We start from the raw sequence: 25,185 nt of genomic DNA, 5'->3' as shown, positions 1-25,185 counted from the left end.
GACTGGCCATCCGTGCCCTTCACAGTCGAGGAGCTTGCCTCCGACTGATATACCCGTGAGGTGGAGGCTGGAGGATATATCTCAATTTTCTCCACCTCTTTAACTTGGTCTCTCCTTAGACCTGATACCGGTGTTGTCCTGTATCTATAATAGAGGATGGAAACCCCAGAAAAACCGCGATGGCCGCCCAGTTTGGAATGTTTTCTCCCTTCACTCCCGGTCCTTGCCAATTTTTAAGCTTAGGTGCAACTTTTACCAACCAATCCGCCGATTCTAAAGATACAAAACCCATGAGGGTTAATTGTAAATCCTAAAATACAAAATTGTATCCCTACAAAACGCAGCTGACCCACATTTTGTAGATCGTTGTGTTGCCATTCGGTCGCCACTACTTCGTCCAGTATCGCCTCTTCTAGAGCCGATTGCTGGTCGGTGGTCAGACCAACCTCTGAGGATGAGGAAATGTGTTGGTACACGGACGGATCCAAAACCGAAAAAGGATCTGGCGCAGGAATTTATTGCAGCAGTCCAAAGACTGATATCTACCACAGTCTTGAAAAACACACCACGATTTTCCAAGCTGAGCTATATGCTATTGAAACCTGTGTGCAACTGCTGGTAGAACAGCAATACACCGGGAAAGCAATATTCATATTTTCGGATAGTCAAGCCGCGCTGAAAGCGCTTGAGGCAACGAAAAGCACGTCTATGACGATTTTTCATTGTAAGAAACTACTCAATATACTGGGAGATAGGAACAAAGTGTCGCTAATATGGATACCGGGACATGTCGGCCTAGAGGGAAATGAACGTGCTGATTCCCTCGCCAAAATTGGTACAGGCTCGCCATTCGTGGGCTCAGAACCGACACTTAGCGTTCCTAAAAATCTCGCAAGAGACAGGGTCTGTAAATGGGTTAGGGGTGCGACGTTCCGGGATTGGAATGACAGTCCCGGAATAGAACATGCCAAGAAAATCCTAGCAGGGCCATAGAACAGGAGAACTCCTAAAGGTCGGTAGGAATGGAGCGCGTACGCTCACTGCAGTGTACACGGGCCACTGCCGGCTGAGATCTCACCTACAGAGGATGGGACTGGTGGAAGACGCCGAATGCCGATTCTGTATGGAAGATGACGAAACAATGAAGCACGTTATGTGTACCTGCCCCGCTGGGAGCAGGACCAGGTTTGAGATGTTTGGCAAACCCATGCTAGACCTATCAGACCTAGGAGACATATCGCCCTCAGACATAACAGCCTATATTAAAAGGCTGGGTCTTGAGGGTGAACTTTGACGCTCTTGTATATTAGAGCTTGTAGAAACTGAGCCACAATAGGTCCTCGCGGCCGCAGTGGAGGGTCCCATGGGACTTCTCGCTCCCTCTCTTGCTTTTGATGGAGACGCGCCAGGCTGTTGCTTGGTTCCTTTACCTTCCCCTTTTCCAAGGAGTGTTTTCGCTTTTGCTTCCTCTGGAGCAAGTCCTTCGTGGAACAGTCGGAGGTATCTCCTGCTTCGCTAAGACCTACCCTCCGAGGATCGTCTGGCCCTGGTTGACCCAGGTCAGGCCAACGAAACGATAGCTTGTGTCGCTTATTGGATCTAGAGGTAGGCTCCTTTGCTGAAGGACGTGGTAACTTGTATGCCACTTGTGGAATATGATCTCATGCAAGGGTCAGCCGCCTCTCGTGTAGTTTCCTTTGGGTTTGGTCCCTTGATACTTTAATTGTTAATGATCCCACGAGTCGCTAGAGATAATCGGTCCACTTCTATAGAGCTCCGCATGTAAAAGTAAGAGGTTAACGGTAAATGTAGTAAGTTGTAGGTTAACGGTAAATACAATGGGTTGCCCCCTAGTGCCCCACGGTTGAGACCAGTAAAGGCTAGTCTTCTATCTAATCACGCATCCCTTTGACTTAGTCCCGCCATCGTAGGATTTAGTTTTTTGATGAAGTTGTTCTCCTTTTGGCTCGGGCCGTTAATCCAAGACCCCCCACACTCTCTACTACCCGTGAGACATGACCACAGACAGTAGAAGGTGCCTGGTATGACGGACAGAATAACCCCGTCCGGCATCATTAGGGCATCAGTCTTGGTGCAATTCCCTGGCCACAACACCACCGCCAGGAACCAGACAGTAAGATGCTTCTTAGACCGAGCCAAAAAAGCTAGAGGTGTTTCTCCCCAGCACCTGGCTTGGAACTTCCCCAATAACGAAAAGGTCTTGCATCTTCTAGGGGAACTAGAGAAAGACTAATTAAATATATTAAATTAAAAGTATTAGTATTATTAGGCGTAAGACAAGATACAGAGAAAAAAACATAGGTGTAGTTGCTTAAACTTAGTGACTATATTTAATCAGAATCCTATTGCAAAAAAAGACGAAAGAAATTTCAGACACTCTCGGTTGTCTGAGATTTAACACACATATTACACTGGCAATTGACGGACTCTTACCGTAACGAGAACCTTATGGCTATTTTTCCTTGCTGAGCATTTTCGCACACACGCCCACCATGTAGAGCGGATACACGCCACAAGGCAACAAACCACGACCGTAGGCTAAGTAATAGTCATAGATCGAAAATCAAAAACTAAATGTCAAAATGACCATCATATCAAACTCAAAAACTTACAGCAAACTGTAAAGTCAAGAGTCACAAATGTCAGACGACATTGCTCAAATTCAGACTCTAACATTCACAATATAAAATTGCTAAACTACAAGCAAACTGTAGGGCGAAATGAAACTAAAGAACTAAACTAAACTACACATAAGGAATTAAAATTATGTAATTGTCTCTATCACAAATCATTGGGCAAAACCAAACCAATAACTATCTTACTGATAGAATATATAGCTTCTTAAAGAAATTAAGACTAATAAAAAAATTAACGTTAATAGAATTAATAAGAAAATTGTCGATTCCAGCGAAATATGCTACGTGTGAAAAAAATAAAAACAGAACTGCTAGAGTTAGGTCTAGCCGTACCGTGCAACTCTCCAACTCCAATTCACAGTTTCCGCCAAATTTAAATCGTGGGTTATTTTCTTGTCTTTATTATAATCTTGTAACTTTCGAGAGTAAGTTCTTAAGTAATAGTAGCATGTAGCATAATTTAACCTAAATTTCAAAAACGTATAAATTATAATAACTGTTTTATTATTATAATTTATACGTTTTTGAAACTATAAAAACTATTTTGTTTTCTATAAAATTGATCGGGTATTTCAAGTGCAATCTATAAACAAAAAAACTTACACCAGAGACTAACCAACGCAATCAAAATACCCCTATGGCGTATTTTGATCGCTGTTACCGACAGCTTTAAAAAATAAAAAAACTCTACCTCTGTCCGGGATCGATCCAATGACTCCCGATGAGTTGCTCTCGAAGCGGCAGCCTCAACCACTGAGCTTCACGCTGCGTTAGTAACCATATTATATTGAAGCAGTACTTTGTTCTGTCGTTCCAATACGCATGCGCCGGAACTGTAGGTTGGAGGTTGAAGAGTTGCACGATACGGCTAGACGCAAATGACCCACTAGTGGTATGCCAAAACAAAAATAGCTTCACGTTGGGCGCTAAAATAAGAGTGTAGCGGATTTAGTTATCAAGAATTTACTATTAATAAGAAACTAAATAAAAAATAAAAACTTTAAAAGATAAAAAAACTCTACCTCTATCGGGGATCGATCCAATGACCCGTTGCTCCCGAGGCGGCAGCCTCAACCATTGAGCTACACGCTGCTTTCGTAACCAGGTTATATTGAAGCATTATTTTGTTCTGCCGTTCCAATACGCATGCGCCGGAACTGTGGGTTGGAGGTTGAAGAGTTGCACGGTACGGCTAGATGCAAATGACCTACTAGTTGTGTGCCAAAACAAAAACAGCTTCACGTTGGGCGCTAAAATAAGAATGTAGCAGATTTAGTTATCAAGAATTTACTATAAATAAGAAACTAAATAAAAAAAAATAAAAACAGCTTTAAAAAATAAAAAAACTCTACCTCTATCGAGGATCGATCCATTGACCCGTTGCTTCCGCAGCGGCAGCCTCAAACACTGAGCTACACGCTGCTTTCGTAATCAGGTTATATTGAAGCAATATTTTGCGCGGCCGTTCTAATGCGCATGCGCCGGAACTGTAGATTTGAGGTTGAAGAGTTGCACGGTACGGCTAGATGCAAATGACCTACTAGTTGAGTGCCAAAACAAAAACAGCTTCACATTGGGCGCTAAAATAAGAATGTAGCAGATTTAGTTATCAAGAATTTACTATAAATAAGAAACTAAATAAAAAAAAATAAAAACAGCTTTAAAAAATAAAAGCTACCTCTATCGAGGATCGATCCAATGACTCCCGATGAGTTGCTCTCGAAGCGGCAGCCTCAACCACTGAGCTTCACGCTGCTTTCGTAACCATGTTATATTGAAGCATTATTTTGTACTGCCGTTCCAATACGCATACGCCGGAACTGTAGTTTGGAGGTTGAAGAGTTGCACGGTACGGCTAGATGCAAATGATTTATTAGTTGTGTGCCAAAACAAAAACAGCTTCACGTTGAGCGCTAAAATAAGAGTGTAGCGGATTTAGTTATCAAGAATTTACTACAAATAAGAAACTAAATAAAAAAATAAAAACAGCTTTAAAAAATAAAAACTACCTCTGTCGAGGATCGATCCAATGACTCCCGATGAGTTGCTCTCGAAGCGGCAGACTCAACCACTGAGCTTTACGCTGCTTTCGTAATTATGTTATATTGAAGCATTATTTTGTTCTGCCGTTCTAATACGCATGCGCCGGAACTGTAGGTTGGAGGTTGAAGAGTTGCACGGTACGGCTAGATGCAAATGACCTACTAGTTGTGTGCCAAAACAAAAACAGCTTCACGTTGGGCGCTAAAATAAGAATGTAGCAGATTTAGTTTTCAAGAATTTACTATAAATAAGAAACTAAATAAAAAAAGATAAAAACAGCTTTAAAAAATAAAAGCTACGTCTATCGAGGATCGATCCAATGACTCCCGATGAGTTGCTCTCGAAGCGGCAGCCTCAACCACTGAGCTTCACGCTGCTTTCGTAACCATGTTATACTGAAGCAGTACTTTGTTCTATCGTTCCAATACACATACGCCGGAACTGTAGGTTGGAGGTTGAAAAGTTGCACGATACGGCTAGACGCAAATGACCCACTAGTAAAAAAAAACAGCTTCACGTTGGGCGCTAAAATAAGAGTGTAGCATATTTAGTTATCAAGAATTTACTATTAATAAGAAACTAAATAAAAAATAAAAACAACTTTAAAAGATAAAAAAACTCTACCTCTATCGGGGATCGATCCAATGCCCCATTGCTCCCGAGGTGGCAGCCTCAACCATTGAGCTACACGCTGCGTTCGTAACCAGGTTATATTGAAGCATTATTTTGTTCTGCCGTTCCAATACGCATGCGCCGGAACTGTGGGTTGGAGGTTGAAGAGTTGCACGGTACGGCTAGATGCAAATGACCTACTAGTTGTGTGCCAAAACAAAAACAGCTTCACGTTGGGCGCTAAAATAAGAATGTAGCAGATTTAGTTTTCAAGAATTTACTATAAATAAGAAACTAAATAAAAAAAAAGATAAAAACAGCTTTAAAAAATAAAAGCTACGTCTATCGAGGATCGATCCAATGACTCCCGATGAGTTGCTCTCGAAGCGGCAGCCTCAACCACTGAGCTTCACGCTGCTTTCGTAACCATGTTATACTGAAGCAGTACTTTGTTCTATCGTTCCAATACGCATACGCCGGAACTGTAGTTTGGAGGTTGAAGAGTTGCACGGTACGGCTAGATGCAAATGACCTACTAGTTGTGTGCCAAAACAAAAACAGCTTCACGTTGGGCGCTAAAATAAGAATGTAGCAGATTTAGTTTTCAAGAATTTCTTATAAATAAGAAACTAAATAAAAAAAAAGATAAAAACAGCTTTAAAAAATAAAAGCTACGTCTATCGAGGATCGATCCAATGACTCCCGATGAGTTGCTCTCGAAGCGGCAGCCTCAACCACTGAGCTTCACGCTGCTTTCGTAACCATGTTATACTGAAGCAGTACTTTGTTCTATCGTTCCAATACGCATACGCCGGAACTGTAGGTTGGAGGTTGAAGAGTTGCACGATACGGCTAGACGCAAATGACCCACTAGTCAAAAAAACAGCTTCACGTTGGGCGCTAAAATAAGAGTGTAGCATATTTAGTTATCAAGAATTTACTATTAATAAGAAACTAAATAAAAAATAAAAACAACTTTAAAAGATAAAAAAAACTCTACCTCTATCGGGGATCGATCCAATGCCCCATTGCTCCCGAGGTGACAGCCTCAACCATTGAGCTACACGCTGCGTTCGTAACCAGGTTATTTTGAAGCATTATTTTGTTCTGCCGTTCCAATACGCATGCGCCGGAACTGTAGGTTGGAGGTTGATGAGTTGCACGGTACGGCTAGACGCAAATGACCTATTAGTTGTGTGCCAAAACAAAAACAGCTTTTAGTTGGGCGTTGAAATAAGTACGTAGCAGATTTAGTTATAAAGAACTTATTAAAAATAAAAAACTAAATTGCCACCCGTGCGTACGACTACTCGTATTGTTCAGAGAGCTAGGTATAGTAGGTTCGTTTATATTTCACTAGAGAAAAACTAATTAAATATACTAAATTAAAAGTACGTATTATGTATTAATATTATTGGGCGCCAGACAAGATACAGAGAAAAAAAAAGTTGTAGCTAATTAAAATTAATAATTATATAATTTTTAATAACTATATTCAATCAGGATGAATCCTAATGATGGTAATTAATATGGTGATATATTGGTTAAATTATAGTAGCTGTACTTTTCATATACACAATAATGCTTACAATCATATAAAAATACCTTAGTCCATATATAAAAAATTGTGTGTGCACTATGTGCGCCATATTTGAAGTGAAACTTATTACTAACAGCTATTAAATTAAAGGATTTGAAAAAAATATATATATTTTTTTATGAATTCTTTTTATAAAGTTCAAAAAAATAGAGTTAATATAAAACTGTATACCATTCTAGCTTTATAATTTTTATTTAATTTTGATTAAAAAACGATAATTAACCATAACCGCTCCGAAATGTTCAAAAGCTTTGGGTCGCGACCGTTGCAAGAATGGGCGCATTCAGTAAACACACCGGTTAATCCACCGGTGCAGAAAATTAAATTGAATGCTAATGGTAACTCACCGGTTGATTCACCGATCACTTGAGAGCCTACCGCATTTTGTTTCCGGTTTATTTACGTACCGGTAACTTGATCGTTCAATGAAAAGTTATCGGTAGGTCTTTACCAGTTAATACCGGTGTGTTACTGTGTTACTGAATGCGCCCAATAGCGCCAAATAGTGTTTACATTGTCCTTATGGGCACTTTCCAATCTAAACTTGTTTCCTTTATCTATGCTGGCTACTAAATACTCAATACTTTGTTTTGTGTGGTCTCTGGTCTGTTTTTGTTTAAACGTTTTGTTCGTTATTCATATTGGGGATTTATTTTTAAATTAACGTTAATCGTTAAGTAATCAGGAAACTCAGAATATGTATTTTTCTTGCATATAAAAAATGTCACTCTAAATTTTACATAATTAAGTTGTCACTCTAAATAGCTGTATTTTTTAGACAGATGTCACTTGTCTTGTCATTATTCAATTTATTGTTTAATATGTTCTGTAAATGTTTTTAACAAAAGTTTCATCTTAAAATAAAATTTTAATCAGTTACAATTGTTTATCTCCATCATTTACCGGATTAATAATACAGAAATTACAGTTCAATTACAAACTATTCATTATTTATAGTGATTCGCAGTAACTTTATTAAACTATTCGTATATTCTCGTTGATTACTGGTTTGAATAAATATGACAGTGTCCTCCAATGAAAATGCGAGTTACTAACTCTAAATTCTAATTCTGAACTGGAAAATGAGCTAGATGCATTACCTAGACCGTTATTCAGACGCTACAAACCTATCGATGAAAATATGCATGAAAATTTACGCGCGTAAAGAAGTTTCATCTCAAAAAATGTAACGAATTAAAAACGTTACAACCTCCTCCTATCCCTGAATTTCCATAATTATGATATAAATAGTTTTTAACATTTCTTTTATTATAAAGGGGAGCGTCATAATGAAAGTAATGTTGGAACCACTATATAGATGTGCGAGTCTCAAAATTTAAATTTTCTTGAATAAATATGTCTTGAAAACGGTTCTCTTTATCCGACGATACGATGATATAATATTAATTTTATTGGTTGAATTTTTAGGCTTCGATTGGTTAAAAAGTTTTTAAATTTATTGTCCCTCATTTTCATTCCTCCCTTTATCGGATATACGTATATTGTTTGTTAGTGATGTCATATTTGACAACAAAAAAGTATTGTTAGAATACAGTTGTCAAAAACGTTCGTTATCGTACGAAAAGTCAAATTTATTTTAAAGAGTTAAAAATTACGGACGAAAAGTGGCGCGAAAATACTATGACCAATCAGAGCGTCGTCGGATCATCGTATCAACGAATAACGGATGCATGAAAATCAAGCTTAAGTAGCGTGCACCGGTCAACGTATCCTCAAAAATGTATGGTCCAAGAAGAGTTGAACCAATAATATCACACGCTTTTCAATAGCTTTGTTCGGGTTCATATTATTACCGATTCTTAACTGTCCTAGAACTCTGCCGCGCATGCGCTAATGAAATAATTTCTCCGTATTTCCTTCTGCGCATGCGTATCTCAGTTCTAAGACAGTTTAGAATCGATAATAAGAAAAACCCGAAGTAAGATTTTATTTGAAAAATTCATCCTTACAAGTTTGGATATAACAGTTTGACATCTCTAAGAGCAACGACGATTGAACTTGTTTCCATGGATAAGTGAAATTGTTTAAAAATTATAAAAATTGGCTATAAGTCGTAATTTTTCCAAAAAAAAACATATACAATATAGCTTATATCGCTGAAAAGCTTAAAAATTGGCGTTTTTTATGCAGTCATGGCCAAATATTGTTTCCATTTAAAAAAACATGTTTATGTCATATGTCAAAAATGACAGGCTTTAGAAAAAAAAACGGAGAACACAATCTCATTAAAAATATAATCATCTACAACTTTTATCTTTAGTTAGGCAGGGATGTGTCTTAGCGCCTCTCCTATTCAACATATTCATGGCAGCGCTCTCCATTATAGTGGACAGCAAACTGCAGGAGAGAGGACTGGGCATTAGATACAGATATGACGGTGGTCTGTTCAACATAAAAAGACTTAGGGCAAAAACACGTACAAAATTCATCACAGAACTTCAATACGCTGATGACTGCGCTCTAGTTGCAAACACGTTACAACAATTACAAGAAATGTTGAACACATATACCTGGGCATACGAGGCTTTGGGCCTTAAGCTAAACATTGGCAAAACCAAAATCATGTGCACTCCCCCGGAAGATCATAACAATGCTATAAAAATCGGAGAAGAACTATTGGAATATGTAGCGGAATTTAATTATCTCGGAAGTTTGATTTCGGAAAAAGCCAATATCGACTCTGAAATTCAGCACAGGATTAGCAGCGCCTCAAGAGCATTCTGGAAATTAAAGGACAGGGTTTTCTACAACCATGACCTGAGCACAAAAACGAAACTTGTAGTGTACCAAGCAATTATAATCCCCACCTTGTTATATGGGAGAGAAACCTGGGTGCCGTACCGCCGACACATGAACGCATTAAACAAGTTGCAACAAAAACACCATAGACAACTCTTAAGAATCCAGTGGTTCCGTCATGTCTCAAACGTATCGGTCCTTGAAAAAGCTAATTGCGAGAGTATTGAAGTCATGGTTACAAAATCCCGCTTAAGATGGCAGTCACGTCTGCAGAACGCAAGAAAACCGTATACCAAAATCTCTGCTTTACGGTGAGCTTGTAGACGGTAAGAGGAGGCCGGGTGGACAACTCAAAAGGTACAAGGACATTTTCCACGAAAACTTAAAGGGGATTAACATGCGAGAATCATTGGGATATGAAGCAGTTCACAATAGAACTCAATGGAGAAGAATTGTAAACTCAGTTAACAGCTAGAACCAAAAAGTAAAGAGGCAACAAAGCAATGAGATTTTTGAATGTCGGGAGTGCGGTGGGCAAATAACCTCACGTATCGGGCTTTTCAGTCACCGAAAAGCTCATGAAAGAGAGCCTTGCGTGACCATCTCTTGATGCATGTCGAATACTCGTCAGCGAGTAATTGCAGTATATATGTTATCTGAAAACATTTTGTCTAAAATATATAGTTTATATTGGAATTAGGGAGCCTATTTAAAATGGCCGACATTTATTTTTTTCGTAATATCTATCTAGTTAGCCAGTTTCCTTTCGTGACCAGGACAATTACTTTTTAAAAAACAACAATTGATCAGTTAGTTTTTGGCTATTTTTGGATTATATAAAAAAAAATTATATACTCACATTCTGTTGTTCTTAGAGACTGCAAATATACTGGGGGAAGAGAGAAATTATTGTGTTTCTTTTTAAGTATTTTTTCAACGAGACTTGCGAAACCGGGGAGCGAATAGGGGTGCTGGGCGGGTTAAAACGTAAAAAATAAAACATGACATACACATATAAAAAAATCGAATTTTTCATTTAAAAAAAATTAGAAAATATAGATTATGCATGGTATTTCAAAATATTGTAATTTAGTATTTGACACATATTTGACGTTATGAGAATTTTAACACTTGATTTGACATGGCAGCGACAGAAGGAAAAGCAATGTTGCGAGTTCCACTGAATTTTCTTTAAATGTTTGTTTTTGTATTTTTATTTTGAAAAAATAGCAATTTTTAATAATAATTTTAAATAAAAAATGCACTAGATTTGTAAATATTTTATTATAAATTTGGTGCTATTTGGGGATCCGTTTCATTTTATGGCCCTCAAAATTAACAAATTTTCTATAAAATGAAGTGTATACGAGTATTCTGATATTGTTTAAACAAACACAAGGAGCTTGAGTTGAAGAAAAATGCAATTTTTTGTAAAATAAGAGAAAAGCATGATTTGACTGCTAGATCTATAACTATATCGGTGGTAATTTAACCAGTTTACTAAACCAAATTAATCTAATTGATATTAAAATTAAGAAATAAAAACAGATGTGCATTAAACAAATACAGAAAAAGAAAAAAATAAGAGTGAAACCAAAGCAATCAAAACACGTTTAACCAAAAAAAAAGATGCACATTAAACAACCGGAGAAAAAAAGAAGTGTTTCACTCTTTTGTTTTGTTGCTTACAGCGTGTTTTGATAGCGAGTTTGTTAAACCAAAATATCAATCGAACAGATAAATACGAAAAAAAAAATCAAAAGAGTCAAACCAAACCAACCCAAACCAAACCCATCCAGACCAATCCAAAGCAATCCAAACCAACCCAAGCAAACCCAATCTAACCCAAACCAAACCAACAAAAGTAACCCAAAAACGTTCACAGGGTGTTTTCATTGCTAGACCTATAACTAAGCTTTTATACAGGGTGGTCCGAACTGTATTCCGGAAACCTCGGTTACATATTTTGCAGATAAGAATAAGTAAAAAAGTTCGTATAAATGTATGTCCTAAAATGCTTAGTTTCGGAGATACAGGGTGTAGAAGTTTCATTTTTATTTCGATTTTTTCCAAGTAATTTCTGAAATAACGTCAATATTTGGATGAAAATTGGTATCTGGGAGTTTTATGACACCAGAAATTTGATTTTGATGTCAATATGACTCCCATTTGTAGGTGGCGCCACCTACATGTGTTTTAACTGTTTTGAAGAGTAATAACTTTTCGTCGGTACCTGTATAAAACTACTGAGTAAAAAAATATACATTTACGATTTTTTTTTACATAAAAAAGGTCTCATGGTAAAAATCGCTACGAGTAATGGTTCTCGAGATATTTGGAATCGAAATTATCAATGCCTGTCATCATTGACATAAATTAAACATGTTGACTAAATAGTTATTAGACTGATATCACAAATTTGAAATATTTTTGTGTCAAAAGTTCAAAAAAACTGTTTAATCATTATTTTTTCGCAGAAAAACTTATGATTAATTTAAAAAAATAAAAATTTATTATTTCAGTCAAATAACTATACTCAACGTGTGCCTATTTTTTGTCAATAATGACATGTATTGACTATTTCCATTCTAAATATTTTGAGAACGGTTACTCGTAGCGATTTTTACCAAGAGACATATTTTACATAAAAAATCATGGAAATGTATATTTTTTTAGTCAGTGATTTTATACAGGTTAAAACACATGTAGGTGGCGCTCCCTAAATATAGGAGTAATTTTGACATCAAAATCAAATTTCTCGTGTCACAAAACTCCCAGATACCAATTCTCACCCAAATATTGACGTTACTTCAGAAATTATTTGGAAAAAATCGAAATAAAAATGAAACTTCTACACTCTATATCTCCGAAACTAAACATTTTAGGACATACATTTATACGAACTTTTTTACTTATTTTGATCTGTAGAATATGCTGCCGAAGTTTCCGGAATACAGTTCGGACCACCCTGTATATCGCTGGCGGTAATTTAGCCAATTTTTTAAAGTAAGTAAAAAATTAAATAAAAACATTTTAAAACTAATGAAGTCATTTTCCCCAAAAAAGGGTGCATAAAATTCCGCACAATTTATTAGCTGATTTGGCAACATTTATTAATCAACAATGATTGTCTAAATTCAACCTTCACTACTGTCAGCATATCCGCTTCGATGTAAGCTGCCATTTTCTAAATAAAACAGTTCTTCATAGTTTTTTTGAAGACATTTTCAATTAAAAGCTTAATTAAAGGATTGTAAAATGGATGTGTTATGAATATCCTTAATCAGTATATTGTTTTGACCCCGCCCAACACCCCTTAACCCCCTTAAAACACAATTTCTCTCCTCCCCCAAAATATTTTTGATCCCTTAGATAGAGAATAATATATAGAATGTGAGGATATAATTTTTTTCCATAGAATCCAAAAATAGCAAAAACCCGTATATGCAATAATTACCGTTTTTTAACATGTTTGGTTGAACAGTACTAACAAAAAGGAACTTATATTTATAACCTCGTACTATTGAGGTAGCAGTGAGGTCAAAGGCGGATGACGTACCTAGTTACGTGGATATAATTCCTTCCTCACTAGTGGAAAATTCTGGGGTTCCGTTCAGGATTTTCATGGAATGGAATTTCTTTCTTTTTCTTCTATAATTCTTCTTTGAGATTTTTTAAATAAATGACATTTATACGATATATAAATTAAAACAAATATAAATAATACATACATTATAATAACCCAAATGTTAATAACAGTTTCAAAATTAAATGGTTTAATCGATTCTAACTTATTTTCTATTATATGTATTTCCAATAATTATTATTTAAATTAATAAAATCTATATTTAATGGTTTTAATTTATTTATAGATTTTTCTGACATATCTGCAAAATTTAATTTTGGCAACTGAATATTTTTATAATTAAACTAGCGTGTACCCACGATTTCGTTCGCGTCGAATTAATGATTTGTAATGGTGATGATAAAGCAAAGCAATAATTTCCATTAACATACAAACTGGATAAAATTTTCTCACATTTATGTCAGCATGAGAAAAAACAATTTGGAGATATTATTATATTTTGGCAGTTAATCAATTATCCAACTTTTTGAAACACCCTGTATGATTTTTTAAAAAAATTCAAAATATGTAAAAAACAAAATAAATTATGCGTGTCCAAGCGTTTTCCCGAAAGACTGACCGTTTTTTAAATAACAAATATTGTAATATTTGAGGGGCGTTTTTACTTTCTTGGAATTTGAGATTCGAGAAACCCCTCCTTATCGAACCTCTACACCCCACAGTCAATCCGTTTGCCAAAAATCAGCTTTAATCGTCAAGCACTTTAAGCAGAATCGTGATTACTCAATGGTCATATTTTATGAAACACCCTGTATAAATTTATAAAAAATCTTAAAATCTGTAAAACAACAAAATAAAATATACGTGTTCCAGTTTCGCAAAATCCCTTCTTATCGAACCTCTACACCCTAAAGTCAATCTGTTTTCCAAAAATCAGTTTTTTACGTCAAGCGCTTTAAGCAGGATCGTCATTAATCAATGACCAGATTTTTTGAAACACCCTGTATACATTTTTAAAAAATCTTAAAATATGTAAAACAACAAAATAAAATATACGTATTTAAGCGTTTTTTCGGAAACTTGACCGTTTTTTAAATAAAAAATATTGTAATATTTGAGGGGTGGTTTCACCCTCTTGGAACTGGAATTTCGAAAAATCCCTTCTTATCGAACCTCTACACCCTAGAATCAACCTGTATGCCAAATTTGAGCTTATTACGTTGAGTGGTTTGAGCAGGATCGTGATTAATCAGTATGTCAGTCATTAATATAAATTTCTTATGACCTAAATGTTTAATAATTATTAAATTGATTTTTATTTCACAATCAGAATTTAACTCAATAATATAACTTCCTAATAAAGGTATATTTTCATGATTATTTTGACAATACTGAACTGCAATAGTTTGTTTAGGGCATATAACGATCCATTTATTTTGTTCAATTTTTTGAACTTCCCTAAAATTTCACCAGATGTTAAATAACAATTAGAAATAAACTTATTATATTTTAAAAGTTCTATTTCACATGGATTCTTTTCAGATATCTTAGCTAAGTATATTAGAGTCTTTGCAGATATATTCACTTGGAGTCACTTCTTCACATTTGTTGTCCAGAAACGCGTCATTCTGTTCAATAAATATTAAGTATTTTGCATTAGGTATTGTTACAAATAATGAGTTAGTACTTTTTACAGGAAATGGATAAAGGTGATGTAAATTATAACCTTCATTTTCCACAATAGGTGTATTTCTAGAATAAATTATTTTATTTGCATCCACATATCTTTTAATTTTTAGTTTTGTCAAAAAGCATTAGATTTCAAAGTTCAGGTTTAAAAGATAAGAGTTCTTTAACAATTTTTTTTCAATTGATTTATTAAACATCGAAATTTGATTTTTAATAATAGTTTTTATTATTAACTGATTGCCAGAAAGATTTTCACTAGCTCTATTATATTTTTCAGCATCATAATAATCATAGCTCCCGTATATAGCGTTTAACGCCTTGGAGTAGCAAGGTACAGCTTGCTATACTAGAGCCGTTCGGTATACAAGGAAGGTAATGTGGCTAGCACTATGCTTCAACCGCCTATTATTACCTCAGGATTGTGAATCCCAAGTACTCATTTAAGGCTGAATCGACCTAGGTACCCAAACTATTTTTATTTTAATAAAAATAGTCGGCTGATGAAATACCGACTATTTTTGAAAAATGAAGGATGTGGGAATCGAACCCACACCTTGAGATTGGTAGACGAGAGCCTGTACCTCTACGCCACCGGGCACCTATTTTTCAGCATCATACTGATCTAAATTTCCAGTTATTTATTTTTTTATCGATCTTAATCCACCAGTTAAACCACGTTTATATCTATTATTATTACTGCCATTATATAAAGGATTAATTTCCTTAATTTGAATATTTGTTTTAGTTTGTAATAAATTTCTTAAATTATAAGAGTTATAAAAATTATATTTATATGTTTTTGAAACATTGGTTTATTTTCAAAAGCAATGTTTATTTTAAAATATTGGTTTTTAAATTTCATTAAATTGTTGAATTAAATTAGTTATTTATATCAAATAATACTTGTATAAATTTCCAAGAGTCAATTTTATTTTGGGCGTTGCCTAATTTTAAGGGTAGTATTCCTGGGTTATAATTAATTCGGTCGTATTTTGGTTTTCCATAGATGGTGGCGAATCTGAAACAACAGGTGGTTTCCTCAGTTCTTGAATGTGTATTATTTCTTTTTTATTTGGATCTTTTTTCCGAGTTATTTTCAATCGATTTCTTTTTGACATTTTATTTTTTGATTTATTCCTTTTTAAAGGGTTTAATTTATATACCGTTTGTTCTAGTTTAAATTCATCTATTGTGTTTCCTTTTACATTGTGTTTAGAAACAATTTTCTTTTGTTTACTCAAAACTTCTTTTACTTTTTCATAGATTTTTTTCAGTTTTTGTTTATGATTTTGAGCATAATCCGTAAAATATTATTTTAGATTAAATATTTCATTTGGCTCTCTTGAGTTTGTATGATCAAAATTTAGTTCAAATAGTGTATATTTCGTTGAGCTATGTATTGTATTATTATAGGCAATAATAGCATAATCCATTAATCCTTCAGTTTCAGTACGGAAGCTTTTTTTTCAGTATTTTTAGGTGTTCTATAATTGTGGAGTGAAATCTTTCAACTACACTGTTTGATTCGTGATGTAAGGGGGTGCTAAAATGAATTTTAATTTTATGTAAACTTAAAAAGTTCTTTGAGACAGTTTCGTTCTTAAATTCTGCCCTTTGTTTAAAATTATTTTTTCTGGTATTGCTGCAAAAGCTCTGGCATGCATTTGCGATGTTTATTGCATTTTTCCAGGTATTTCAATTACTTGTGCGTATTTCGAAAATGGGTCAACTAGAGTTAAATACATATTTGTGGCCCAGATGTTCAAAGAATATATCTTATTTATGGTCTGGCTTCTCATATAAATGAGAATTTTCTTTTCCATAATAATGTGATTTTTTTCTGTTAATGTACCAGAATTTGTAGTTTTCATCCGTCCCTAATATTTTTCTAGAAAAAAGGGGGCTCTCTTGAACACTTCCTCGAAACCATTTGCAAAATTGTAATCTTCTCCCGTGATCACCAGCATGTAAAAAATGTAAACTTGGTACACATTTAAATTAAAAGTTGCCATATTTATGTTTTTAACATTGGAAATGTTTATGTTCGTATATGGGGGCCAAATTTCGAGTTTTCTTTCAAGGTCGTCAGCAACGGTGTCGCACTAGCCGCACAGTCGACCAAATAAAGCATCAAAACTTTGTCGCGTGATGCCTAATTTAGGTGAACTGGCCTGACAGCACGAAACCCTCGGCGATATACGAGGTTTAATTTTGTTAGTCCCGATCAGTGGCGGATACAGAGGGGGTGCCCATGGGGCTCGCCCCCCCCCCCCTAAAATAAATTCCTGTATCCGCCTTTGGTCCCGGCGATATTACTTGACGACTATGCTACGGGGGGCGATTATAAAATTGAATAGATTGATATTGATATTTGCAAAGGTTACAAAACAGTACTATTTTTGAAATTTTTGATTTGGGTTTTGACAATTGTTACAATGTTGTTTATAATGAACCGATATTTTTATTTAGGTATTGATATATTTCAGAAAGGATTTAAGGATTAAAGATATAATATATTTACTTAATTTCAAGGTATCTGCATGAAAAATCAAGGCTATTTTTATAAGGTGTTATAAAATAGATTATAAATATTTAAATATTTAAACTAACCTAAAATAAAACAAAATAACGTTAAATGTAAACAAACACAACTATAATATATACAAAAATTACAAATTTCTTAAAATTGTCAGTTTTGAGTGTTCTTTATTTTGATTTTGGCATTTTAACTCCCTGTTTGCAAATTTCAGAGTATAAAAAATCCTTACTCTTATATATAAGGACACCAGGTATTCTTCCGGGAAATTAGGGCAAGGGTGTGTAAATGGAATAGAAGAAAACTTACTTTTTAAGTTATTACCTATGCTATCTTGAGTACAAAGCATATTAAAATGCTCATTAAACGTATTTTCCAGAGATATTAAAAATTCAATAAAGTTTTTTGGAGGGACTGTTAATCCCCCAAATCGGCCTCGATTGCCTTAGAGTGCTTTCTTTTCACAAAATATTGTGGAGTTGTCTGAACTTGCACTGTTACAAAAATCGATACAAGTGTCACATGTATGCTTTAAAAGACATTTTCGCAAAAAGTATCCACCTATATAGACTAATGCACATTCAGAAAATGAAAAAGTGGAATTATGGTAATGATTTCAGAAACTACCCTCTATTAATTGTTTTTTTTTTAATTATGTTTATTTTTTCTTCTAATCATTATTAGTTATTATTATTAACAATGGTGTTTTTTATATCAAGCTTAGCTGCAAATATATAACGTTAATTATGTTTAATTATGTCGTGTTATCATTTTCAATGCCTCTGATGGTTGCAACGATTGCGAAATCTGTGAGCTTTTGATAATTTTCCCTACATAAGAATCACTTACACAACACTTGCGACTTATTTTACGACTAGAAGTTTCCGGATTTATTTCAATCTAAGCTGGTACATTAACATCATAAGCTTTTTTAAAATAGTGCCCTCTTGTTTTTTAAAGCTACTAGCAACTGCTAAATTTCTTGAAATCTTTTCGAAAATAGTACGATGAGGCTATGTTCTTTCAGGATACAATGTTCTATAACTTGCGCATGCCATATCGGAATTTCTATTATTTTTTAAGTAAACATCATACATATCTCGTGTTTCCTCACTTGTAAACATATTCTTGACAAAAAAATCAGTTTTTTTAAAAATTCGCTCAAAAGATCAAGTCTGCCTTGGAAATCCAATTGACACTTTATCTGACAGCAAGTTAATTTTGGTGTACTCTATTAAGTATCAAATCTGGACACAAAAAATTATAATAGATAGTGTAAAGTGTATTAACAACTTGCTGTCATATAAAGTGTCAATTGGATTTCCAAGGCAGACTTTATCTTTTGAGCGAATTTTTTGGTGAATTTACATAATATTGAATAAAAATTAGATACCACCGTATAGATTATTTTTGTGTGCTCTATCTAATAGTATAAAAATTCAAAATAGCCGCCATAAGAAAACAAAAACTTGACTGTTGTTGTGCGAAATCTAGAAGGCTTATAAATTTTGTGAAAACGGCATTTAATTGGCCGAGGTCAAAAATATAAAGCTACCAACTTACGTTACAATATAGTTACAATAGTTCTAAAGATATTCTCATTTAAAATAAACGCATTATTTTAATTTTTTTGACATGAATCCGAAACTAATCAAGTTACCGGGGTTTTCTTCATAGGTTTTTGTCAAACTTCTAATTACGCAACTTTTGTCCCATTTAACCAAATTCGTATCTCTCGTAGTTTCTGAGATACCAATGTTGAGCATCGAAATTGTCACCACCCTATATACATGGTGTTTCAAAAAACAAGTACCATCTCCTCGTGGGGAGATTCCTCAGGTAAAAATAAGATTTATTTTTCATATCAACATAAGTCCGATTCTGCTTTGTTTCGTAGCTACAGGGTGTTAAAATCTTAATAATCTTTCGATTTGTTATAATTTTCTTCCAAGTACTTTAAGTGATTTGAATGAAATTTTGAGTGTAAAAGTTTCTATAAGTGCTACATATTTTAATGCTAAAAAGTGTCGATAAATTCATCATGGACGTGCATATGGGTTATCACTGGAATATTTTTCAAAAAAAAACATGTGCGCCACTTTTTTCTTTTGATATCAAAATTGTGTATGCCGTTTAATGCCAATAAAAAGTTATCTCTTGATATTTTGTTGAATTCGGCCTGTTTGATGAGATAAACGCAATTTTATTAATCACATTTAATAAAATTAAAATAAAAATAAAATTATTAAATTGTATATTTTACCTAATTTATTATTAAATATTATTACTATTAAACTCGGCATTAAACTGCTTACACTATTTCGCTAACAAGAGAAAAAAAGTCAGTGGTGTACATGCTTTTTTTAGGAAAATATTCCAGTGATAACCCATATGCACGTCCCTGGTGAATATGTCGACACTTTTTTAGCTTTAAAATATGTCGCATTTATAGTAACTTTCACCCTGAAAATTTCATTCAAAACGCTAAAAGTACTTGGAAGAAAATTAAAATAAATCGAAAAAATATTAAGACTTAATAAATCCAAAACATATTAAGATTTTAACACCCTGTAGCTCCGAAACAAAGCGGAATCGGACCTATGTTGATATAAAAGATTTCTAATTGCTTGTTTTTCTTCGTGCTTACAGTGTTCTAAGCGTAACTGTTTTAAGTTTCGAAATATTATCTTAATTTTCGGATACCGGTTCGTCATTTTTTCTAAGCAATTTATTTCTTGGGTATTCAATATTTCAATCAATACTTGTCCTTTGTTCCAACAGAGTTTTGTTTGGACTATTTCTTGTTTTTCATTGTCTCGATCCGTCCTTTTTTTTTGGTTTACCAATTAATCCGCGTAACGGGTATCAACTACGATGTTTGTTAGATGGCTTGGCAAAACCTACCGACTGCGCCAGTTTTTTTTTGTGATCGGGACAATTACATTTTAAAAAACAACACAGAGACTTGATCAGTCTATTAATGTGTTTGGTTGAACAGTACCTACTAACAAAAAGATGCTAAAATACAAATGGAGCTTATATTTATAATCTCATACTGCTGGGATAGGCGGGTGACGTACCCAGTTACGTGGATATAATTAGCCATAAACTTCTTCAAAAATCCGAAAGGCGGACTACTATATTTGACCTCACAAAACTGCAATTCTTTTCCCATTTAACAGTCTCTCTCTCCAGTAGTTTCCGAGCTACTCATACAGAACATCGTAGGAAACTCACCCTGTATAAAACCAGAAAATCAAATAAATCAATAACATTATCTATTGCTTAACATTAACTGAATAAGTTCATAAAAACATGTATGTAATGTCATGGTGTTGAAAAAAGTATCTTTTATGATTATCCATTTAAAAAATTAAATTTTCAGGTTTATAAAATGCCACCAAATATTATTGGTAATCCTGAAGATTTATTCCATCCAGCGAAAACATCAATCGAAACTGTGGACTCTAATTATTCTAATATCTACCCCCATTATAATCCAAATGAAAGAATTATAACAAAGAAGAGAGATAGAGAAGATAAGCCAACATCTAAAATTGTTTGGCGAAATGTTGTTATATTTTCTATTCTTCATATATTATCAATTTACGCATTATTTTTATTGATAGTAGGATACATTAAAAGATCAACCATGATCTATGGTATGTAAAGTGATATAAGAACTGTTGCGTTCATAATTAAATGATTTAATTTTTAAGTAGTTTGTAAGAAATAAACTTCACAACGGCAACGCTGTCATAGACGCGAGAAACTTTCTAAGGGCCTATGGATCAATTTTTTTTATGAGAAAAAGATTCGATTTTTTGCTTTTGTAACGCGTGGACGCTTGACTCTATAACTTGTAAAATAATTGTAATTGTTAAAATTTAGTAGAAAAAAGATCCGACAAGAACTAATATAATTTAAGTTTTTGTGTATTTTTCTTATTTATTTCTTGGGCTAATATTGGGCTTATTTATTTATTTCTTGGGCTAATTATTTAATAAATGTCCTGCATGTTATAGGTCTTTATTCTATATGACGTTCTGACCTATTTTTGGCCTTTTTCACAATCTTATCCTGTCACATCAACAAAACATGTCCATATAATATAATAAGTCAGAAAACACCACACTAACATGTAATTTGTTATATTAGCATTCAGGGGCGCATATACGGGAGGGGTAATGGGGGTTATTACCCCTCCCAGGAAGAAATTTATAAATAAGAAATTCTGCAATAAAATAAGATTATCACATAATAAATTAATAATATCAATCAAAATAGAAATCCAGAACAATCTAGGTTTATTTTTTTCCAGTCACCATACTTTTCAGCGAAAATTTAATTTAGATCTATTACTTTATTTAAATATTGCCACTACCCCTCCCAGACTCAATATCTGGATGCGCCACTGTTAACATTTAAAACACTTTAATTTTTTACATCTGTACATTTATATCCATCGCATAGAAAGTTATATCGCATATTTTCATTAGTAACAAATGTTCTATATACCGGGTATATCAAAAGTGGGTCACTCCTATAACTTATTTTTTTTCAGATAAAAAAACGAAATTTCCTGTGTTAGTATATGACATAAATTAGGATTTATTATAATGACGATATTATTTTGACATTTCACGTATTCAATTGTTTTCGGTCAGTTCCTGTTTCACCGGAAATGACTACAACTTTTGATGTTACATACCCTCGGTAATTTTTACTTTATGCAATAGAAAATGACATTCTGAATAGAATGACATATCATATTATGTCAACTTTTGATATTTTCGCATATGGTTTATTTGAAATTGCAACAGTTGGTTTTTGCCGTTTATAACGACAATTGTTCCCCCATTGCGGTTTATAACAACAAATTATTCGTAAAAAATGCTTTTTCCAAATATGCTAATGAGCCAAACCCAACCCTCGTTTCATTTGAAAAAATTGAGATATGATTAAAAATACGATTTGAGCATGTTTTAACCGGCCAAGACAAGACACGAAAAACATTAGACGATCAAAACTATTTTTCCAAGGTGCTTTCCAATGCTTGATTAAACATTAGTGTTTTTAACACAGCGATGGCACTCTAGATTGACATTCAAAATACGATTATTTAGAGCGAAAATTTCAAAAGTTGACATGTGATATGTCATTGCATTCAGAGTGACATTTTTTGTCGAATACAGTAAAAAAATACTGAGGGTGCCATTTAAAAATGAAAAGTTGTAATCATTTCCCGTGAAACAGGAAGTGACCAGAAACAATTGAATACCGTTAATCAGTCCTAATTTATGTCATATACTACAAATACATGCAAATAAATTTAAAAAAATACCAAATCTCGTTTTATTATCTGAAAAAATAAAAAAGTTATAGGGGTGAGCCACTTTTGAGACGCACCCGGTATACAAATTTTGTGCACGATGCACTGACAACTACGAACTAATATTGTTTATTGAAGAAATAAGAAGATGCACAACCTTATGGCGATTTTGTGGCACAAACCCTCTCCGAGATGTAGCTGAGACGTAAGGGGAAATAAAATCAGCCTTGTCACGAATTAAGGTTGCGCATCACGAATTAAGGTTGCCCATTAGGTTGCGCATCTTCCTAATTCTTTCAATCAAGGCTAATATAGATAAATCAGTTGTCAATGCAGGGATGCATAATATGCAAGACATTTATTACATAATTAACTTACTTTATATTCCAAAAACAAGAAAAATACACAAAAACTTAAACATAAAGTTGGAATAGAGAAAAACTAAATTCAAATGAATAAAAGTAATAATAAGGTATCGGTCAGGTGTAATGTGATAAAAATTCTACGTACTGTAACGAGTAATTATTCTAATAATTGAATAATGGCATTTAAATGTATTAACAACTTATTAATAATAATATCGATAGAATTGTTTAAACAGATTGCCGTATTTTTATCTTTTTATATGATAGTAAAAATCAGAAATCAGTGAATGTTGCTAGCCAACCAAGCAAAAAACTTCACATTACATTTGCAACATTGCAGTTAATCCCCAAACAGCTTGCTTTGAAATGTTGATTTCTAAAAGTTGTGTCGTAATTAATGAATGAAAGCTTGCTAAAGAAATATTGTTTTTGAAAAGTGATTAAAATATAATTATGATTTACATCTCACAATCTTGCAAAATTACGTCGCCTAAAATATTTTTGAAACAAGTTTTTTTTCTGCAACATTGCAAAAAAGGTTCAAATCAAAGATCCGGGCGAGTTAATATACCTTATTATCGAAAAAAACGGCGTCTAGTTGGCTTGGAAATGAACATTGATGACATTCTCTATATAATTTTACATACAAAATGACAGCGATCTTCATTTCATAGCCATCACTGACGCCGCTTTTTTTCGATCGTAAGGTATAAGCTAGAGTTGGGCAAAAAATCACTACATGTGATTCTGTCGCCGTGAAATAAAAGTCACGGATCACAGCCGCTACCAAGGTAAAACTAAAACGTGACTGTGACTGATACGGCGTGAGTCGCGACTGCATCGAGATTAGGGAATGCAATCCCGCAAATGCTGGATCCCGCAAATGCGGGATCCCTCTGTGATTCCGTAGGATCAAAGTTGCGGGATTTACCGTGCGGGATCTGCGGGATCGACACCAGGGAATTCCCGTTACGGCTTGGCCATTAAAAATAAGTGAAACAAACAGGTTAATTGTTAGATTTCTTTCTGGCGTGCCTAAGTGAAGAAAAGCGTTTAACTAGTACTTGTGGACAATTACGTCAAATAAACTGCCGGACATAATTATCGGGACAAGCAAAATTTTAGGGTAAATTTAAAGTTGGATATCTCTTGAACTAAAAAAATTTTGGGATGCGGTTTGGACCAGGTTTTAGATACATCTATTGTGATTAAGATTCTATGTGGTTTTCGAAAATGTGAAAATATATTTAGCGAATTCTCGTATACAGGGTGTTTTATAAGAGTGAAAATTTGGTCAAGAATCTTTTTAACCGCAAATTTACAATTTTTAAAAAATCGGAATTTTTACCAAGTACGACTAATCTGTACTGAAATTTGAAAAAAACAATTTGATCGGTTTTTTATTTTTTTTTGTTTTAACGAAAGTACGACGTTTTTTATACGATGGTCCTAAATGGTACAAAAAGCTTTGTACATTCTGCATATGCCAAAAAATTATTGATATAGAGTGTATCTGAAAGCAGATAACTAACACAAGTTAAAAACAATTTCAACATCAGAATAATATTTCTATTTATAAAATAAGTAGATAAATTATAATACAATTTAAGTTTATTTAATATTAAATATATTTTTTGAACACCCTGTATACATCGGTCCAAATTTCTGTACAGATAGTTTAAGATGATACACGCTATATCAATATATTGTGGGCCTATGCAAAATGTACAATGCCTTTTGTACCATTTAGGACCAAATGTATGACTATAAATGCATATTTTTCGAAAAAAAAAATCGTATTTTCCTTAAAACAAAAAATTAAAAAAAAACACCAAATTGTTTTTTCTAATTTCAATACAGGTTAGTCGTACATAGTTGTAAATTTTCGGTAAAAAAGATTCTTAACCAAATTTGTACACTATTATAAAACACCCTGTATACGAGAATTCGCTAAATATATTTTCGAAAACCACATAGCATCTTAATCACAATACATGCGTCTAAA

The 25,185-nt window shown here is 33.8% G+C and overlaps 1 protein-coding gene across 2 annotated transcripts in view; it reads left to right on the top strand.

Moving 5' to 3' along the window:
• LOC115891253 (acyl-CoA desaturase-like) overlaps positions 1 to 25,185 on the top strand; it is a 68,310-nt gene that overhangs the window by 1,371 nt on the left and 41,754 nt on the right. For both annotated transcript variants that reach the window (XM_030911680.1, XM_030911681.1), the window contains exon 2: positions 20,869 to 21,145. In XM_030911680.1, coding sequence (XP_030767540.1) covers positions 20,878 to 21,145 — 268 coding nt within the window. In that variant the 5' untranslated portion in view covers positions 20,869 to 20,877. The remainder of the gene's footprint in view (positions 1 to 20,868; positions 21,146 to 25,185) is intronic.

Source organism: Sitophilus oryzae, unplaced genomic scaffold (assembly GCF_002938485.1).
Source record: "Sitophilus oryzae breed Bouriz unplaced genomic scaffold, Soryzae_2.0 scaffold_980_pilon_pilon, whole genome shotgun sequence".
Classification (NCBI taxonomy): Eukaryota; Metazoa; Arthropoda; class Insecta; order Coleoptera; family Curculionidae; genus Sitophilus; species Sitophilus oryzae.
The sequence above is the reverse complement of the archived record's forward strand: the minus strand, read 5'-3'. Positions and strand labels throughout refer to the sequence as shown.